The sequence below is a fragment of the Malurus melanocephalus genome, unplaced genomic scaffold (genome assembly GCF_030028575.1).
Source record: "Malurus melanocephalus ecotype Western Australia unplaced genomic scaffold, MMel_1.1 scaffold_44, whole genome shotgun sequence".
In the NCBI taxonomy this organism is placed as follows: Eukaryota; Metazoa; Chordata; class Aves; order Passeriformes; family Maluridae; genus Malurus; species Malurus melanocephalus.
The window spans coordinates 2,372,573-2,394,198 of NW_026623276.1; the positions used below are offsets into that span (position 1 = coordinate 2,372,573).

General features: G+C 40.4%; 1 protein-coding gene across 1 annotated transcript; it reads right to left on the minus strand.

Moving 5' to 3' along the window:
• Window positions 1-1,050: 1,050 nt before the first annotated feature.
• USP14 (ubiquitin specific peptidase 14) lies at window positions 1,051-19,994 on the minus strand. Its single transcript, XM_057364921.1, has 16 exons — window positions 19,890-19,994; window positions 17,313-17,458; window positions 16,758-16,790; window positions 15,159-15,263; window positions 13,372-13,475; window positions 11,544-11,602; window positions 9,555-9,685; window positions 9,198-9,278; window positions 8,380-8,459; window positions 6,738-6,852; window positions 5,338-5,403; window positions 4,951-5,043; window positions 3,830-3,958; window positions 2,760-2,820; window positions 1,986-2,093; window positions 1,051-1,865 (listed from the first exon to the last, which is right to left on the minus strand). The coding sequence occupies exons 1-16, from the start codon at window positions 19,903-19,905 to the stop codon at window positions 1,714-1,716; spliced, it is 1,479 nt and encodes a 492-aa protein (XP_057220904.1). The 5' UTR covers window positions 19,906-19,994; the 3' UTR covers window positions 1,051-1,713.
• Between the last annotated feature and the right edge of the window lie 1,632 nt (window positions 19,995-21,626).

The window sequence follows — 21,626 nt, forward strand, 5'->3', positions numbered from 1 at the left end:
AACTTTTTCTGTGTCTAGTTAGTGTAGTGTTTCTGTCATTCAGCAAGATCTCAGCAATGGATCAGTGTTTAGAAAACTACCTTCCACTGCACTCGTCTATTTTTTCAGCTGTTAAATCAGCGCTGTGAATTTCCAGAGTGGTTAGCTACCACCTGCAGAGCCGTAAGAGCTTTGTGCCTGCTCCCCCACTCTGGATTTAAATGTGCTTCAGTGAAGGTTGGTAGGGGCACAGATACAGGACAGTTACTGGAAATAACAGTCCAGGGCTTAGCTCCTGCTGTAGGCAGGCATTGGTAGAAGGTATGGACTTGAGTAGTTTCAATTGGTTAAGGGACTTGAGCATAGTGTGAGGAGAGGGGTGCATGTGTAACTGACCTCTTCAATGCCGGAAAGCTGAGGATGATGATGGGAGGATGTAGTTCCACAAAGCRGCAACCAGGCACATGCACCATCCCTCCTTCCCCTCTAACAGGATGCAGAACAAGCATTTAACCTACAGGAGCCGGTGGTGGTTCTTTGGGGGCTGCAGGAAGAGCCAGTACCATCAAGGGCTCTCCTTACTGCGTAGAACTTGCCTTCAGGCATTGTGCCACTTCCTTAAAATAGACACCAAGGCCTGTGGTGTGTTCCCAGGGGAAGCTGTGCAGGGGAGGTGGCACTGGAGTAACAACTGTAAGGCAGAAGAGCCACTGCTGAAGGCCACAGCTGATGCCAGTGTCCCCAAGGAAGGATAAAAGAGGGATCCTTTCCAAACAAGTGAGGCATGAGCAAACTCCCCACACTGCCARTGGAAGGGAAAGTATTTCACAGGAATATTGACCAGCCCTCCCAGAAGGGACTGGGACACATCAACACTGGGAACCTGTACACAGAGGCGTGAGGGGGTGATGGCCTTGACAGTGCTTCTTAGGCTGTAGCCAGTACTGAAATGCTTTTTGTACTGCAGTCACACACGCTGCACAAGGTTACTGCACAAGGTGCTGTAAGTAAGCAAGCCSAGTTTTGCAGCCACCTACTGAGTAAAGAGTAACAGGACAGGAGACACATCCCTACAGCTTAAAAAAAAAAAAAGTGACTTTATTCCATGACTGCTTTGAGACATTCAGTGGTGGCCCAAGAAGTGAAAACAAACACATACTGACTGCAGTACCAGGACAGGAGCTGTTTTTAATGGACACATTGTTGATCACAATTTATTTTGAAATCATGAGATGCCAGCAACAGAACAGACTGAATCAGCAGGTCAGGCTGGACAAATACTTGATTGTAGCCACAGCTGTTGGCTACGGGCAGCAGCACTGAGTTACACAACAAGGCAACRGTTTCTCTTCTACCTTCCTAACAGAACTGCCAGGTAAGGCATAGGATGGACAGCTACTGAACTGTGGTATAAACCATGCAAGAGTAACAAATGTGAGAGTAGGTGTGTAATAAATACTTGATGACATTAGAGAAGAAGGAGGAGGAGAGGCTCATTAAAAAAAAAATTATCTTCTGCAAGACATTAAAGCTATTTTAAGTATTGTCACCACCACAGTGGGCAGTCCAGTCCAGCAGTGACTAATTGGTACATAGATCAGTTTTAAAACAACATCCCTCTTCACATGAAGGTTTGAACAAATTATTTATCCACTTGCTAAAGCTCTGGGGTTAAAGAAGTGATCAGTAATCAACATTTATTTCACACCTAGGCAGAATGGCTAAAACGGAAGACTATTGTTCAGCTTCTTCTTCAACCACTTCGATTCTGCGAGGCCCGTAGAGTAGAACATAAGCTATATGCCAGTCTCCACCCCCAGATAACCTCAAAATGTCTTCAGGTGTAACAATGCTGACTTTGTCATCATCAAATTTAATCCATTCATCTGCAAGRAAAACAAGAGCAGTATTTGTAACTTAGCTACATAAAATCTAAGCTTGCTTAACGAAAGGAGCTGTGAAGAGGGGTTAACAGGGCTGCAATTTATTCATTTATTTATTTTTACCTTGTTTCCTTTTAACCCAAGACACATAATGCCCAGAAGAACTTGATCTGCCTTGATGAGTTAGCACTGCCTGCAGGTCATAATAGCCGCAATTGTTAGAGCCAATGTCTGAAGGGGAAAGAAAAAACAACGTTGAGTCCTACTTGAACAGCTGCAGTATTTTTAACAGCTTGCAGACCAAAGATGCATCAGCCAGGCCACAGCACAGTAGCTGTGTGTGTAAAACCCCAGGTACAGCACGGTACAAAACCACTGTGAACTGAAAGCAGCAGTTCTCAGCCAGGAGAGTCTCAGGGAACTGGGGATGCTGTGCATTCTCGTGAAATAACAAAGTACCAATAGATATTACTGCTGTACTGCACAGGGCGGGTGCTTTGGGCCTTCAGGCTCCAAGACTCCCAAAACTGAGGCAACACCAGCACCACCACAGCACTTTTAAAGGTCCAGTTTCAGTTTTTGTTTTGATTTCAGCTTTCTACCACCCACTGATAAGGCAGTGTGCAAAACAACTGCACATTACATASAAATGTCTTTTGATGTGCCTGTCTTCTATTATCACCAGTTTGTCAGACGGATGGCAATTATGCCTTTGACTATCTCAACATTTTGGTTTACCTAATCTTTCCATTCCTTAAATTTCTGTCAGTCTCTAAAGAKTAAATTTCAAAGGCAGTAAAGAGAGCCAGGGTTCTCAAAATAYTCCTACCATCAGGCACACTTAAACACAAGTAAATAGAAAATTACTTTGAAGTAGATTTGCTTCCCTGTACTCACCATCAGGAAAAGAAAATGGTTCATATTTAACTTCTTTCTGTGCACCATCGCTTTTACTAGACTAAAAAAGAGAGCAAGCTGAATTAATGTGGAACGGTTTAATAAAAGCTTTAGCACAATCATGTCAAATCGCAAGTCTCCATTCATTTAAATATGTTTGTAAGTCTAAACAATTTTGTTCAACTTGAAAAAAGTTCATTACTGAATTATTTTGGTGTTCTTATAAAAGCCTTATCTGAAGAAAAGCAGTTTTAAAGCAAAATATATAACCATTTTAGCACATGGTGCCTGCACTRCTCACCCACCAGATTTATGGGTTTGTTTATGAAACAATTCTGCAACTGAAGATTTATTCCTTGTTGGGGGCTTGCTAGCAGCAGAAGTGACAATAAGCAAATGCCAGACAAACTCTTAGTGCCAATACATTCTGTCTGTTCAAAAATAGCACTCTTCCTTGCTCCCATTTGTGTAAGAGGGGATGCAAGCCTTATCCAAAYGTTTAAAAGAATTTGCCAGGAGTTAGGCCAGGAAAAGACCAGCAAACTTTAAAAAAAAGGCTACAACACTGCAGTTTAAGCTCATTTTACTTTTTTCTTCATTAAAATGTTCATGTTAGAATATGTGGACAGGATAAGACATGAAACCATTTACCAAGTTTTTAGAGGGCTGACTTYAGGCTCACCAGTACATGTGTTCTAATTTTTATCACCCAGACACGTCCAGTCCCTTGTACAATCCCTTCCAGCTGGTGAGCAGGGAACAGCTTCCCACACTGCACTGAAGCAGTGAGCAGCCAGCAAGCAGTAATATTTGCAGAGAATACTTTAGTGTCATTTACAGAAGACCTTTAGTCAAAGCACTGGTAAGCAGAAGCAYTACATTTTAATACATTTAATACATGCTGTCTGATTACACCATTTCACACTGCTCATCAGAATAAAAAGATCCAAACCTCAATAACAAGGAGTTTGCTATGTAAGGAAATATTATATTTAAGGACATCAAGTTTTCTCTAGTCCTTATCAGTACCCCAATTTCAGATGTATGAATTAAAGTGTCAGGAGACTTACATTCTTTGGCTGTTGATTTACTTTTTTGTCTTCTARATCTTTGAATTTTGATCGGTAAGAAACCATTTTTTCCTGCAGGTCTGGTGTACACAGTTCATACACATCCAACATAAGAGGAAATTTTACGTCCTAGGGAGTAAAAAGTATAAAGATTTACTAGCATGGGTTGGTACTCCACATTAAAGAATTTTCCCATGGGAAGATAAGTCAAATTAAATGCAACTCTCTTCAAATTGATGGCAACCTGATCTRCTGGGATTCTGGTGGCAGTATTTACTGAAAGGACTACAATGCTTTCACAGAACAATGTCTAATTCAGTATAAACAAACCACTATATATTATTACATTCAACATAGACTAATAATTATTAAATCTGTTTCTTTATTGCTAGCTGTCATACTTTTACACTATAGAAATACCTATGCAGGCCTAACAGAAAACAAAAAAGAGGTAGGCATGTAGAATGACTGTACCCTGGCAAAAATGYTGATTAGTGTTATCCAAACTATCTTCTGAAATACTTAACATGTACCTTTAATCCTTTTTTCCTTTCTTCCTCTTATAAGGAAGGAGCTCTATCATGATGCTCCTTGGGCAGCCAACAGGGTCTGTCAGCCATGGCCAACAGAAAGCAAAACCAGAACACTCAGCTGTTTGCAGCTGGTTCCTGCTGGTTTGTCCATCAGAAAACCAGATAATTAAAGTAACTAATACAGGAAATCTTGGACAGCATAAACATCTCCCATSAACATCAGAACAATGTTCAGTGTTTGAAAGCATCGCCTTCTCCTTAGTTAAACATTCTTCTCAGAACCACTGGTGAGAAGAGACAAAAAAAACATCCTGTTTATTGTCATCCTGTAATATTAACAGCACTGAAGCAAATTTCTTTCTGCCCTTCACCTCCTCCCTCAGACTATTTTGGGTAGTGTAGTTTGACACACACCATCACAGCTGGAAACAAAGCCACTTYGTACTTGAGCAAAGAAACTGCATTGTTAATATTTTAAAATGAAATTTAAAAGCAAACAATTTAGTAAGAAGGTCTTCAAGTCCTCRTTGTCTACCTTTAATAAAAACTAATGAAAAACATAAAAACTTCAATAAGCAGAAAACTCACCTTAAGAACTTTTGCGTTTACAGATTCTTTCTCTTTGTAAAAAAATCTAACCATCTGAATAGTCAGGTACGCTGGCAAGCGACTAATTTTGGACTATAAAAAAAAACAAATTAGAAAAAGCTATTACTTTAAATATTCACAGATCTTTTATACCTTAAACACTGTTCATCCTAAATTACAGTCTATTCTGGGAATGTATTTGTACASAAACCCACAGGAATAAAACAAGGTCACTTTTTTGGAAGCTCTGTCTGTGAATAYTCATATGCTTCATAAGCATCAATACCATGGTGCTGCAGCAACAACATGTACAATAACTTCATACTTTGGAACAGAAAACTGACAACATTTAAAAGAATCATAAAGAGCAACAAACGTAGCACTCACAGATTTGATATAGAGTGCATTTCTCTGCAGTGTTGGAGAGAGTTTGGTGATTTCCTCCTGAAGACGCTGTTAAAAGAAAAAGAAGTAACACATGTTCATCATAAAACACAACTTAGAGAAAAGCACAACAGGGGTAAACAAACCATTTTAAAGAAAAACAGGGGTAAACAAACCATAAACTAAATCTTGTTCTGCCAGTCTCTTCTGTTGCTGTCAGCCATTACAACACACAGGATTTTGAAATTCCTTGGCAGAAAGAACCATGCCCATTCATTCCTTCAGCTCCAGGCTCATTCCTGAGCCCTGACAACAATTAGTTTCTCTCTCCAAAAGTTTTGCTCCACAGGAGTAGAACTCACAATTGGATTTTGTTATGAATTGTATCTGGACTTGGTTACAAGTGTACYGTATCATGGTTGGAACACAACTGAAGAGTATCTGAAGTTTCTTGAGAATATCTGCACATTTCTCAGCTCAGTCTCAAGCTGGCAGAGCTGCTTGTCAAGTGACAGCAGGTGTCTCCTTATAAAATTCAGGGAAAGACTAGCTTGGTTTTTAGTGTTGCAACTCTCTTGCTACAGGCAATCCATCATAAGAATTGTAGATTTTGTTTGGCCTGAAAGTGAAGTTTCTTTTTTTATAGTTTTTTAATTTATGAGCATTAGCTATTTTATCCTAGTTTTCCTTCTAAATTCTGTTAAAAAAAAAAAAAAAAGGAAGAAGAGACAGATTATATGAGAATCGTGCAATTTGGTTTTAGTCCTGTMCAAACCAGATCACTGCCCTAGTCTCAAACAGTTACTACAAAGGTTTCGTAGTAGCTCCTCTCCTTGCTACTTCAGAATCTCCAAAAARCCCTTAAAATTTMAAAATACCTACATATATAWAGCAAARACTACCTTAAGGAGTTCTACTTAAAAAAAGTTTGAGGATGATGCTGTCTCATGGAAAATAACGCCCCCTTCAAAATCTGCAAAATCAAATTTAGTTGTTACATCATCGGGGGTGTTTTTCATTAGGAACCAGAATGCTACCCTACTTTCACGTTGACTTTTGGACTTTTTGGGAACCCATTTCTGCATACTTAAACCATGATACTGCTCAGTCTGGAGGGAAACCCAGCTGAACAAGTAGCAAACTGCCTTGCACTTGGTTACCTGTGTGGAGAAGACCATGAGATGGTCAAGAAAACACTGCTGAAGTCTGTTTGACATTAACATGCAATTCCCTTTCACAGCCATCTTCACAATCAACACAAAAAAGATTCTTGAAACTTTGTAAAGCTTGGACAGCAGATGGCCATTCCAAGTCACAGATTWAATACACAGGTCACTTCAAATTTCAACTAAAAAACAGAGGCCATTTAGAATTTCAATCCAATAAAAGTTAAAATAGCTTACCAGTTTGAGTCCTGTAAACAGGTATTTCACTTCTTGATTGATAAAGCAGCTAAGCTGAAGCAGATTCTCCTTTCCTTTAGTTAYTTCCTCTTCTTCAGCTTCTGTACATTTCATGCTTCACAAAATTAAGGAAAACGATCATGCACCAAGAGCTGAACTACTGCTCTAATGAACACAACATGCCAAGCAGCACAGTAATTCAGGTAATGCTGTGCTTGTGCAGACAGTCCTTTCACTTCTGTAGTACAAAAAGATTTCAAAGAGCACTTCCTTCAGACCAATCTATTCCTTCCTGGCTAAGAACAAGGGGCAGCTGGGGCAGTCAGCACACCAAGTAAAGTAAAATAAGTCTCTGATCACCATCTAAGCTGAGGCCTCCTTTGTTCTTTCCTCTCCCCACCACCACCCAACCCCCAGGACACAAAACACATTAACTGGCTGCCAACACCAAGTTACAAAGCCCCCTGCAATATTACATTCCAATGTTGTTTACCATTAATAAAGCTCTATGATTAATGAATTTCTATTGCTGCTGCTGGCCAGACTTGTTTCTTTCAACATGCAGAGCCTCCTTTCTCTGCCTTCTATCTGYCCTCTTCACTGAAACTGAAGAAAACTAATTTCTTCATTGTTTTCTATACATTATTCTAATTCTTGTACCTGTCCTCTCCACACTTCTACCCCAATCCTTTTCTCTCATCCACATCCTTCCTCCCAGGTATTTTTCTGACTGCATGCACCTATTCCTACAAACACTGCCATCATCACACTTTGAAAGTGTGCTACTTTCCTAACAAGTCTTCTTCCTCATACTGGCCTATGCATCATTCCCCTTRGCTACACATTCCAAGACTCCCAACTATTTCAAGGATAACAAATGCCATGATACAGGGAGAGAGATGCACAATTCTTACCTCAAAAAAGGCCTTTATTTCTCATGACTACCAAGCTATGAGAGACAGTATCTCATCTAAGGGGTATTTCCTTATTTCAGACAAGCAAAATGCACAGTATAATTCTTTCTGAAAGCAGTGCTCAGATTCATGACAGCCAGGGTTTTGGGGTGGAAAAGTGGGAAAAGAGTAATACTTGCCATGAGATGCATGCCCCATGTGGTCATATCATTTTTTTCTTGCTATAAAGAAGCTACTAGAAAGTTGCCAGCTGCATTTGTTTCTTACTCATACAACAGTGGACACCTAATTTATTTCTGAAGAAATCAATCAAGCTACCTTTTGTGCATCTTTAGCATGCCAAGTATATCAGCAACATACCCTTACAAGCCAAAAAAGCTATTTAGGACAACAATTACTTTTAGTTGGATAAAGCATGTCAGCATCCTTGAAGCTGGTAAATACCAATCTTCTCTGGGGAGGAAATCTGCTAGTGACATTCAACAAGATATTTTTTTCTGTAAATTTTCATTTTCATTCTTCCTCCCCACATCATCCTCTTTCTCATATCCAACCTTTACTTTAACATCTGTGTACTCCTGCACAACATCCTGCACAACATCATTCCCCTCTTCCCAATCTACATCTTTATTTTCCGTACTATTCTGAACAATGGTTTTCACTCTCCCTGAACTCGGCTGCTGAAGTGTGAAATCATCATTCATGTCTTGCCTTAGTCTTTAGGATACGCTGTTTCAAATTCAATGCTGAAGAATTGATCAATTAAACTCTTCTTTTTAGAGGATGCTGCTGTAGCTCCAGAGTCTGTCTGTAAAAGAAATCCTCTTATGATGCAACTTTAAATAGAATGTAAATACAATCTTCTCTACAGATAAAATAACCCATTTAAATTCTTTAAAGCCTATTCCTTCATATTTCTATAGGTGCGTTTTCTCCTAGTCAATTTTCCTACACAGCATAAAAATTTCAAAACAAATACATTTACAGCATGCTGTTAAAACCATCTTGAAGCACATTAGCAAGCCAGATCAAAAATTCACACCTCCCTGGCCTTCCAATTTAAATCTATCTTAAATTTCAGGATAGTCTTCCAAGACTCTCCAGAAAACAGTTTATGAAAAAAAAAAAGAAAGAAAAAAGCTGTTCTGGGAAACACTTTAAGCAATTCTTTATATCATGTTAATTTGGTCAGTTTTCTGTTTGAAATAGTTCAAGTTAAAACTGTAGCAGATTTTTTTTTTTTTTTCAGAAAAAAAAGTTCTCATGTGTTGAATTCACAGGTTATTAGGGCCAGCTACCACACATGTGAGTGTGTGTTACTACCAACTTGGTCCAAAAAGCTGCTTTCCAAAACCAAGAGGGAGGGTTTTCCTTTAGAGCACTCCACAKCACAGCGGACATGACCATGGTAGCACTATGCTGATCAGACACATCAGAAAGCAATTTCACTTACTGGACTCCAGACACATTAAAAAACTCATAAACAGATAATACTTAAAAAAAATGTGAAATATCATAAATTCTGTTAGARTACGGCTACAATTACCTCCATAACTGTATCACCTTCTATGCCTTCCAGCTTCTGCTGTAGTACCCTCATCATCTGCACCCAGCACTCATTGGCATCCTAGGAAGGGAACACAACATGAAACATGACTAGCATTATAATTTAGTAGTATTAAACACATCAACTATAAAGCCAAATGTGAGGTTTCCTTGATTAAAAATTTCTCAAAGCTAGCATTTGATATTACGTTCAACTTCCATACAACTTTTCTACAGAAAAACCACCCCACTTCACTGGCAGTAATTATTTTCACAGGAGAAGGAAAGTTTTAAAATGTTCTTGTTCTCAACTTCCAACATACTAGAGAATTTTAAACAATAAATAATTGGTCTTTACCTGTTGAAGGTACTGGCCTTGATCGCCTTTCTCTGCAAACTGTGGGAAGGCCATATGTAAAAACTGCAGGAGAATGATAGGTGGGATACTGGAGGAAGTTTTATCCATGGAATCAAACAAGTCTCTAAGAGCTTGAAGAAAAAGTAAGTGAATGCTTTGAGAAGTGCAAAAACAATTCAAACAAGGCAGGAAGAGTAAAAAGAATAGTACAACGGCAGCAACATTTAAAGACTGATAAATTAACAGAGTCCAATTTGATCTTTCCAAAGCAGGACCGAATTCTCCAGGTGGCATAACAGGTGCACCTACGATCTCCTTTGTGAACACGACTTCAAAAGCATAACGATGGCAATTCTGAGAATTTAGTAAATAATGCCTTGTCTTTCCTGGATGCTAACAGGAAAAAAAATATTTGAGCAATTAAGATTTCGTTTGGAACACATCTGAGGAACAACGTTTTCACAAGAGAAACCAGAAGGCATTCACAATCTATCCTCTAGAGCAAYTTAAGTTTCACCAGCTACTGGGGGAAAAAAAAAAACTTTAATAAAATATCTAGGAAATACCCATGCTTAAGACCCAGGAAAACAAGTATGTGTATGCAGACAGCTTGTAACTATGTGCAATCCAATGAATGATACCGACTGCATGACAACACACATGGCTTTCTTTTTTGTTCCACACTCTAGCATATGTCTTATCTACACAGGATATAGCACTTTAAATCCACAGATCACCTCAAAGGCACCTGTTAATCCTCACAACAACCCTGTGAGGTAGGCAACAATCTGCTGGTCACTCATTTACAAGTGGAAAGATTAATGACTGGTACTCTAGAGTAAGTGAATACAGGCAAGATTACAGGAAACCAAGATCAGTTGCTTCCTCCTTCAGAAATGTCTTCACTGACCTTGATAAGAGGTGCAACTGATATGACACAGCAATTAAAAAAATGCCATAAGTGTCATGCAGGAGTTCCTGAACAGCTCAGCACCCAAGAATTAACTACAAATTACTTAAACTATTAAAATTCCTAAGAAGCAGAGCTGTCACCTTCAAAAGAAAACAAGGGACACAAAGTAAAGGCAGTGAAAAGGGGAGGGGCAGGCATGGCTGTATAGAGTAACCATTGAACTTACCACCCCAAAATTCGATCAGCAGGCATACCCACAAACTGGACCTTTCCTTCCTTATATTGTTTTGTTTTTCCTTAAATGGACTGGTAGAAATCCCAGTGTCCTGGCCCAGCATCTTAGTGGGGCAATGAAATAGAGTAAAAAAAGAAAAAGCGGACAAGTAGTACCCTTGTTCAAGTGTAAGGGGTCTAACTRGAACTCTAGTTAGAGCTTGAAGATACGGGGCCACCGTGAGCTCCCACACTCCGAGCACCCAGACCACCACAACGAAGAGTAACTTTTGTTTTGAAGACACCACTTTCCATTCCAATTACAAAATCTGGATCTTCAGGGCAAAGGCTAAGACCACTGATAAAGCATCAGTTTCCACTGTAACAATAWTGGTCAGCCAATAAATCATACTAAATAAAACCAATTAAATGCATATCCCAGGAGTATGGAGTTAGCCTACCACTAAGTGAAATAAAGAACTGCACACTAAAATATTTCTACACAAAGTGATCAAATCAATGGATGGCTGGATGGATGGATGGAGTCTGCTTTAGGAAGATCCAATTACTTCATGCCTACATCTAAAACATTAAAGAAATACAAAATATTTCTATCTAAGCCTAGATCACACTGAGTATCTTTTCCCAAGCCTGCAACCAGATAACGTGCAGAGATTAATGCTTTGCAGGCAGGGCCAGAATAACCTTTAAAGACAAAATGAATCTTCCAGTGCCAGCAGATCTGACATTCCTGAGGTATATGCACTAAAGAACAATACACAGAGCTCTAACTGCAAATTTCATTTGCAGTTAGCAGGAAATCACACACTTGTCTATTCCCATTTTCTACTCTAAGCACCAACCTGCAGTAATGTATTGAGCAGAGGCCATTTCTCCTGAAGCTCTTAAGGCACCACCATACCTAAAGGTGAAGAAAAATAATTTGCATACAATTAAACACAAACAAGAAGGACAATTGGGTTTTAAAAGCAGATTTATTCACATTTACCCCAAGGTTTTAGCAATTTTGCAAGCACTGCAAGGATGCAAAGGGAAACTGGCATCTTTCAGAAGATAAGTAAAGGCAGACCAAGAAGTCAGGATACATCACTGCTGCTTCCCTAATGCTTTTTCCTCAAAGACTAATTTCATTTTTAAAGAAACTGAGAAAAAATCTGAACAAAGGCTACCCCATTTCTGAAACATTTGCCATGACTTCTTCAGATACATAGGGAAAAAAACCACCTTCAAGAATAGACGGCAGATAAAATGCACAGAGAGGGAGGGCAGGCTTGCTTCCTCCCTCCACAGCATTCCCCTGGCACATTACAGAACAGGGAGGAGTTCCYTGGGGAGATGTGCGGAGCAGGCCATGAGAAATGAGGCTCTAACAGCTTTCCCAAGTGAGCTCTTGCACACCTCTCCCACTGCTATGCACCCGACAGCCTTCCATGCTGGCACCAAGCAGGRAAGATCAAAAAAAGGGCTAAATCACCAGGAAAAAACAGAGCTTGAATCTGAGTGTGAATCTGACTTCCCACAGACAATACGGCCACATMTTGGATTGCAGTCTGCCACTTTCATAGGCTATGTTTTGCCATTTGGTATGTTAAATTTGTCAAATATTCTTGATTCAGTGCAGTAACTTAAGAGTCCTTCACACGGAAGTAAACAGACTTTCCAAAAATGACAACACTGATAGTCAAAAACCTTGAAATCAAATTTCTGGACTTCACAAATAGTTYTCAGTGCTTTATAATTCATTCTGCTAACAGAATGAAAAAAAAATGTAACTACTTAAATAACTAGTGATTATAGTAATACTGTAATTACCYATCCAGCTGGGTGCCATGGAATCAAGAAAACAGCATATTTTAAAGGAATTAAATTTACCKTAAGAAGGCAATCATGCTCTAACTAATTTTCACTTTTTAAAGATACTTGTTTTCTCATTATAATTCATCTGGAAGACAAATTCAGGCACAAAAGGGCAGGTAATTCTTTTTTCCTCTGATATGCGTAACTTTCAAATTTCTTGTATATTCCTTACAAAAAAAAAAAAAACCCAAACAAACAAGCAAACAAAACCACTGGCCATTTTTATATTTCTGTCCAGAATAACAAAAGCATACAAACAAAAATGAGAGAAGTTATCCTACAATCAGAACAAATTAGCAAATAAAACAAAATTCCATGAAGGCATGTCTTAGAACTTCCCACTGTACCTCCRAGTGGGAAATGCCAGTAACATCAGAATTTACAGCTGAAAACTGTGCAATAGAGCCACGGCGGCAAATGTTCCTAAAAGGAACAGGACCCCCATATGATTCTTTTATACAGAACARGACCATAAAAACTAAAAGCAAAAAAACACGGTTAAGAGTTTCAGAAGCTTGTTTTAGAATTTCAAACAAGTCTTGATAGGAACTACTTTCTAGCTAAGCAAAACAAGTTCTCAGTACCAAAAGCCAGCTCCAAGAAACACAAAGCCTTAACTTCTTTATTAAAACACAGACTAACACAGCCATCGGATAAACTTTAATCAACCATTATGTTAATCTTGAATAGACCTAAACAGTGACAGATTGTTATGATAATCCAYACCAGTACCAAGATGACCGTTCCTCAAAATATCTATTTCATAAGCTAAAGAAAACATTTTAGTCACGGTATTTTTGTCCTGAATCCTACCTTTTAAGGGCCTCTTTCACTTCTGGCACTGAGCGGATACACTGAACCGTAGCATTCATGTAGCAAGTGTTGCCAAGGTTTGTCAATCCACATGGCAATTCCATCTACCAAAAAATTCACAAGGGTGCATGAAGGTCAGAGAGATGTGAGACTACTTTTGTGTAAACCTAATAACATGACATCAACTTCTAAGAAAATGAAATATGCATAAAATCTGTATTACATCAAACTTTATGAAGTCTTCCAGATCGACTTTATGATCATATTCATCATTTCACCATTTGATACTTTTAAAGGACATTCAGGAATCCTTTGGGGATTTTTGTGTGCATGTTTAGTTTAATGAACGTCTTTTTCAAGCATGCAGTCACTCAGAAAGTTCAGTTATAATCCCATTCAAGTTTTGACCTTAAAATTCTATTTCCACAAAATTTCCACATGAATACATTTGCACAAAACACTGATGTTTTAATTAAAATCAGTTTTCAGTAAAACTCTGAAAATAATGGAGTCCATAGTCTGAAACAAAAGCATTGTTTAAATGCCTCTCCAGAAATTTGCAACAGATCATTAACTTGATCTTTTCAGACAACTTGTGAATTTRTAAAATTTTGACCAATGTGATGGTCAGTACTAATAGTTTGACCATTTAATAGTTAAACTAACCAATTTGAAAAAAAACTATAAATCACCATGTAATAGAATTTTTCTTTTTCTTTTTTTAAAATCCCAAATACTTAGGTATTTGTCAGGGAAAAACACATAGTTTAATGAAACTAAAGTAGTACTGCATACTGATAGATTATTTTAGGAGGAGAGAACTAAACGAGCGTATTCCATAAGTGCATACATGCAGTGCAGACAACTGAATTTTGATGTATAACAAAATTTCAACGTCACCAACTTCAAAACGTTTTCTGACAATGAGTCACCTCCTTGCTTGTCTCTCAGTTATCTCAAAGTCTGTGTATGGGGTTGGTCAAAAACACATAAATATTCTTTACCTGCAGGTGGYCCAGAAAGCATTAAATCCTGAAGCACAAGCCCAGTCCTAAACTACAGATCCTTTTTCATACAAACATGCATAAAGTATTCCTGTTCTGCATGCACAGTTGACAACAATCAAGCAACTGTTAAGTATGACAAAGAGCTTGCAGTTCAAATGACTGATGAGAAAATTAAGCCTTTCAAATTGTAAAAAAGGAAACTCTRAAGTTACTTCATTAAGGAAACAATAGATTAATTAGGCTCTTTCATATTTTACTCCCATAAAGCAAAACATTAACATAATCTGTTCTACTTATAATCTGGTCTACTCTATGTCTTATTTTCATTTTTCAAAAAGTTGACCCAATCCTAGTAACATAGACAAACAAAACCCCAAACACACCCCACCCCTAAACAAACCCTAGTCTCTCCTCACAGATATGAAAATGGCAGGAAATAATTTTGCATGTCTAAGAGGCCTTGTTTAGACAAAGTTCAGGACACTGATACAGCAAGGGCAATACAACTTTGTCTCTAAAAACATCAGCAATGCTATTTTTAGAAAATTTACTAAGCTGCCYGCTCAAAGGAAAACCAGCACTAATTGTATGACTTTTAAATGAAATCCCAGACTTTTTTTCACTGCTCCCACTTCGGTCATCAACGTAAATCTGTGGTTCTTGGTGAAGATGCTAAACAGACATTACAGTTTCAAAATCCACTTCCAAGCAACTGCAAGTATTTAAAAACTTGCCATCACTCGAAGGTTTACAAGAAACCAAAGTTGGAAATATGCTTACAGCTGAAGCCAACTGCTCCTCTGTCATGTCCTCCACAAAAACGGGTCGAGCGATCGGCTCTTCTGGAAGCGCGTCTGCGGAACCCATCATGAGTAAGGTCATCCCCTTGAAACACAGTAAAACAGTCATCAATGCTTAAGGACAGTTACTTCCACTCAAACCCTTAAGCTCTTAACATACTTCAGCTATTTCCCCAAAAATAAACACAATCTTTCTCTTAATKAGCAGAACCCATACTTAACTATTGTGACGTAAGGACTGAATTTCTCCTATCTAGGAAATATCTATTGAGAACAATGCCACAGAATTATCAGTGCTAGATGTTTCCACTGAAACATCTGGTGAGGTTGGTGAGCTTGCCTGGCAAGTTCTGAGTTAAAGTAGTTGAAAAGTGAGGAATAACTTAATTACCACATCAGTTTAGGCATGAGAACTAACATTTAAGGGGGGGAACTAATCAAGTTTCCATGCTTGCTGTACTAGCATAAGGGAAAGGAGTCTTTTAGCATTCAAACGGAGTACAGCTACACAATAAGATCTGTCAAAGGAGGAGAAAATCGCTACCTGGAGCCTTGAAACATACAATGCTAAGTAAAAGGATGAACAACAGTATGAAGAGGAATGCTTTGACAGYGTAAATAAATCCCTAGAACTTGTACATAACATTATTAAAATGAATAAAGGCAACTATTAGCACAACAGTATGTAGAAAAAGACAAGAATATTATGTACTGGGTATTTTGCTGAGTAACTTTGCCACAATAGCTTCAGCTACAGGCTGCTAACAGATGCTTGCAAACTATTTACAATGGTAAGAGCAATGCCACCTAATTCAAKCTGCCCAATGAAGAATTTCAGTAAAACTGTAACAGATGTTACAAGATGTTACAAGAGATGTATGAAAAAAACACCAAAAAAACACACACAAAAAAAAAATAAAAACCCTGCAAATAAAAACCTGTGGGATTCCCTGATGCAATATTATCCAGGCAAACAACACAAACACATTCACTTTCTGGAGCTTTTTTAACTAGCCAAAGGTATGAATTACCATTTTCAATGGTTTTGTTTATAAACAGCAGCTATTTAACATAGCAGAGCAAATTTCAGCAGGCTGGTAAAAAAGGACATAGACAAAGGTGTCACTTCAGCATTGACTGACAGATTGACACTTCAGGTGTCATCTCCAACACAGCTGTCCATGATGGGGATGTGCAAGGACAAGGATCAGCAGACAGTGCCCAGGTTCACAAGCTCTCTCTACATAACATCTCTTATTTTTATGGTCACAGACAGCACAAAAGGACCACTGCTCTGACCCASATCATTCCTTGTAGGAAATAAATAAATATATGCTTCCAAGCACTTCAGAAAAGGTGGTGTGATTTCCCTACTGATGCCAAAGAAAGGATTTTTATATATCAATGATGAGACTTTTCTAAGCAGGCTTACATATGACACCTATAAAATTAATTAAGGTATAACTTCTTACGAAAGCACTGCCCATTCAAACAGGAACAGCAAGCACTTTCTAGTCTTTCTTTAAACTCCAAAATAAAAAATTAAAATAGTAAAATTTAGTTACTGCTGAGAACTTACATTCTTTATTTTTAGGTTCCCCCAGTCATCATCCTGTGAAAGAAAATAAAAGACAACTTATCATCTTGYAGCAAGAGACAAGCAAGTATTTTCATTAATATTAATCACATGSTTCTAAATATACAATTGTGTTTCACCCATGATTACACAATATTAACTAGTTACATGCTTTARTCTTGTCTGACTAAAATAAAAAGCAACCAAGTTGTGTTTTCAGTAAGGTTCTTCATGTGCTGTTTAACACTGCTTAAATGTAAACAACTTTTTGCAGCCAAGTYGCCTATATCTCATTACACCAGTAAGCCTCCAGCAGAGAAGCATCAGAGAAACTTCTCTTACACAAGTCACAAAGAAAAAACTTGCATTCAGATTCTGAATGTAAAACAAAAGTTACCAAAATACTCCCACCAAGCAGTGTTTTGTATAAATTAGTAAAGTGCAGTCAGTTTAACATATACAACCAAAGATCTTCTGGAGGAACACCCAGAAATATGGTCATTGTTCATGTTAACACATAATGAAGTTAGACATAATATTAAAAAAAAGGATTTCTACCTTYAGAGTTCCTCCTTTAACCATAACCTTCTGTCTAGCTGGCTGAACTCCAGTGAGTGCAAATAACTGGGCTTTGAAGACCATTGGAGGTTCATCAGTGTTCAGCTCCACGCCATCAAATTTCTCTTTTCCCCATTTCACATTAACTGCAAGCAAAACGTTTTGAAACTTGATTATTTCCTAATACCCAAGAATGTGATTACCAAGACTTTATACCATCTCAAAACATTCTGTTTTCGACTCTTAAAATTGTCAGTAATGAAGCCAGGGAACACCTTTATTATATGGTACCTCATMTATCAGAACATACTACTTCCAACARGTCTAGAAATACCCTACAGAATCGTTGTAAGTAACATATACACTGAGAAACTCTGCAAGCAGTGTCTAACAGCACCAGAAACCCTTTAGCAGGTCTTCACAAAAGCAGTTTGGAACTAACTCTCCCACTCTCTGGGCACTGCTCAGAGCAAAYGACTGAACTTTCTGAAGGAAGTTCAGAGCTGCGATTCCAGTTCAGTTATCCATAGCATTTCCGCCCTCCTTCAGAGGAAAACAATACAACGTTCTTTAAAAACATGGCTGTTGGCCCCAGTACAGAACTGGAATCAAGAAGCRAAGCAAAATCTGGTCACAAAAAGCATAAACCTTGATGCTGGAAATGGGATCACCTGCAGAAACAGAGACAGAATGGCACAATGGAATGCTAACTTCACTTCAGGGAAGTTACAAATGACCAACAGCAGACAAAAAAATGCCTGGAATAAGCTGCGTGCCTCTRTGGAACAGTGACACACCTTTGACCACTTCCAATCACTGACATAGGTACACAAGGCTTCTTTAGCAAGCTGGRATTTCACTGAAAATCTATAAAAGACAGCAAGCAGCGATATCCTACATCTACAGTAAGTGCCTGAAATACCAGAGTTTAGGAAAGCCACATCCTTCTACCTGTGCTTTGGTTTTACATAAATACATTACAGCAACAATACCTTTCTAAAACACAAAATTCTTAGAAGTCATAATTTTAAAAACCCTTCCAAAAAGGTCCAGATTTCAGATGTATGCAGTGCTTGTGACAGGTAAAATGCCTGAATAATCAAAATCAAGTCTAAATTAGTTTGACTAAATTAGTCTACAAAGCAACTCAAATGACTGACTTTTCACTTTTCCTACAAGAAAGAACCTTCTGATTTGCCTGACATTCTGATTTTTTAAAAAACACGTTTATTATTTTGCTTATTTAAGACCTACAAAGCACAAGATTTTTCCCCTTTTCCAGGAAGACAACCCACTCAGTCACTGAACAAGTCAGCTGCAGAGACTTTTGAGTTTTGAATTTTTGAACAGTCATGCATCCCCTGCTAAATATGCAGAAGAGCTAGCAATTATTAATCTGTAGTGTCACCGGTTTTGACAACTCAGCACTCAAGAGGAGGAACGGAAGAGCATGAGTGTCTTCTCTTCAGAGACTGCAACCGAGACTTCATGCAAAATAAAAGAGAAACTTGTTAATTTGAAAACAATGCAAAGTCAGGAAAAGGAAGGACGTATTTTCCCCACTGGTCAGAAAACACAGCTCATACAGTTCACAGAATAGGTCAGGCTGGAATGTACCAGTGGGTCATCGGGTACAACCTCACTGTTCAAGCACAGCCATCACAGAGCACATGGCACAGGACTGTGTCYAGACTGTTCTTGAATATTTCCAGTGAGGGAGACTCCACTAGATTTGGAYGAGTTCAGGAAAAATCCTGTTATACGGACATAAGGATCCCAGTTTGCCAACCACAGCTAAAATAGTGGACAAATAGAGGCTGCCTACAACCTAAAAAAACTGAAGAGCCCAAATAGGCCAGACTTGTGAGATATTATCAAGGCAATAACTGGCCCTAGAATTGTCACTGGAGGTTTTGTTCTTAAAGTCTTCCATTGAAATCTTTCCTCAGAGCAAGAAGGGCCAGCAGGATAAGRTATAATTTAAGAAAGCTTTAGGTATAAATTAGATATTAGAAATAATTTCTTCACAGAAAAAGTTATTATACATTGGGATGGGCTGCCCAGGGAGCTGGAGGAGTGACCGTCCCTGGAGATGTTTAAGTAAAGACTGGATGTGGCATTCGGTGCCCTGATCTGATTGATCAGATCTGTGGTGATTGGTCAAAGGATGGACTTGGGGTTTTCCAACCTGAGTCTGTAGGATGTAATGCATTTCAACAGCGGAGGCAGACACACCTGAACAAACCGTGGAGGCGTGGATGCAGAGCTCTGCTCATGGCAGGGACAGCAGCACTTCTCTTTCAGCAGAAATTCAGAGCAAACCGAGACAGGGCAGCGGCGAAGCACGGCGGCCCGCGGGACGCGAGTGACACCCGCCCTCCTTCCCACCAGCAGGGCCAGGCCAACGCTGCCTCCCGCCTTCCCTTCCCTTCCCTTCCCTTCCCTTCCCTTCCCTTCCCTTCCCTTCCCTTCCGCCGCCGGCCCGGCCGGGATGGGATGGGCGCGCACGTGTGAGGCGCCTCCCGCTCCCGCTCCGCTCCCGGCAGGGCCCGGCGGTGGCGGCGGGGCCGCGCTCACCTGAGAAGAGCGGCATGGCGGAGCGGCGCGTCCCGGGCGGGCGGGCGCAGGGCGGCGGGGCGCGGCGCTGGCGGGGCGGGCGAGAGCGGAGCGGAGCGGGCGGCAGCGGCGGCGGCGGGTCCCGGCCCCGCTCGGGGTCTCATTCAAACCAGCCCCCGGGATGACGCTGCAAGCGCGGCCGCTCGGCGGAAGCGGGGCGGGAGCGGTGCGCGCGCACGGCCGGAACGGGCGGGGCCGGCGGCGGGAGCGGGCCGGGAGCGGGAGCGGGCCGGGCTCCGGGTAATCCCGAGAGCCATGGGGACAGCCGCCTCCGCCGCAAGGCTGCGGACTGGGGTCGGGAACGGGCCGGGCTCCGGGTAATCCCGAGAGCCATGGGCACAGCCGCCGCCGCCGCAAGGCTCCGGGATGGGGTCGGGAACGGGTCCGCTCCCGGCACCGGTACTGGTGCCGCGGGCAGGGAGTGAAGGTGTGGAGGGCGCCGGGCGGGAGCGAGAGTGGGTCCAGCTCTGGGATCGCCGGTACAGGAGAGACKGGGAGCTCCTGGAGCGGGTCTAGAGAGGGGCCACAAAGATGATTAAGGGACATCCATCTCTGTTACGATGGATGATACACTTGAGAGCTGGGCCTGTTCAGCCTCGAGAAGAGACTACTGAGAGGGGGCCTCATTACTGTGTATAGATATCTGAAGGGAGGGTGTCAGAGGATGGAGCCAGGCTTTTCTCGGTGCTGAGAAGCAGTAAGAGGCAGTGGGCAGGAACTGATGTGCAGGAAGTTCCACCTGAACATGAGGAAGAACTTCTGTACTGTGCACTGGCACAGGTTGTCCTCACTTAGAGATACTCAAGAACCATCTGGGTGCAATCGTGAGCCATGCTAGGACAGCCCTGCTTGAGCGGGGAGGTTGGACCAGCTGATCCATTCTGTGACTCTATAATTCTGTGAGAATTCTGAGTTGGGCTTTTGCACTCCCAAGGGATCTGCCCAAAAGCTGTGATTCCACAAGGCAAAGGGAAGGGAGGCAGAAAAAAATAAGAAGGCTCCTATGGATGCAATAGGTTTGGTTTATAGGAAAGGGTGAAGTAGGAGCTAAAATTATCAACAACTTCACTTGGGGAAGGGAAAGGAGATGAGTAATCAACCTGCAGTGATTTTTAGGCTCAGTGGTAGATAGAGGGCACTGAAGGATGAGTGTGATGGCAACAGCCAGGAGCCTTCAGTTGTAAACATTAAAACCGGTAGACATGGAGACCTGAACCTCAACTGCATCTGCAAAAACTCTTGGTTATTAGGGTGTGGTTAAAGGAAACCAAAGCAGTGCTTAAACATAYAAGGGGGAGAATGCCAGAAAGAAACACTCCTTCCTTGGACTGCTTCTAGTTCTTGCCTTCAGAAAACCTGACACCTCTGCTGCTTACACCTGCAAATGTGAGGAGCTTCTGCCACCCCTTATACCTCCCTCTGGTCGTTGACATGTACTTGTGGCCATGTTTTTGCCATAGAGGTGAAATCCAACACAAGATGGGTCTTTTCATTGCTGTTCCCCAAATGATTTTCAGTTCCAAACAGCAGAAGAATTAAATACAAAATGACTGTAAGAATAATCCAGGGTTTGAAYGTAAGCCTTAAGGTAAATGGCTTAGAAGTTTCTGCGCCTTTTCAGTTTGTCATGGAGAAGAAGAGTGAAAGGTRATTTTATTGTCCAGTGGAGACTCCTAGATGTCACAAGGAGGTTTGGGG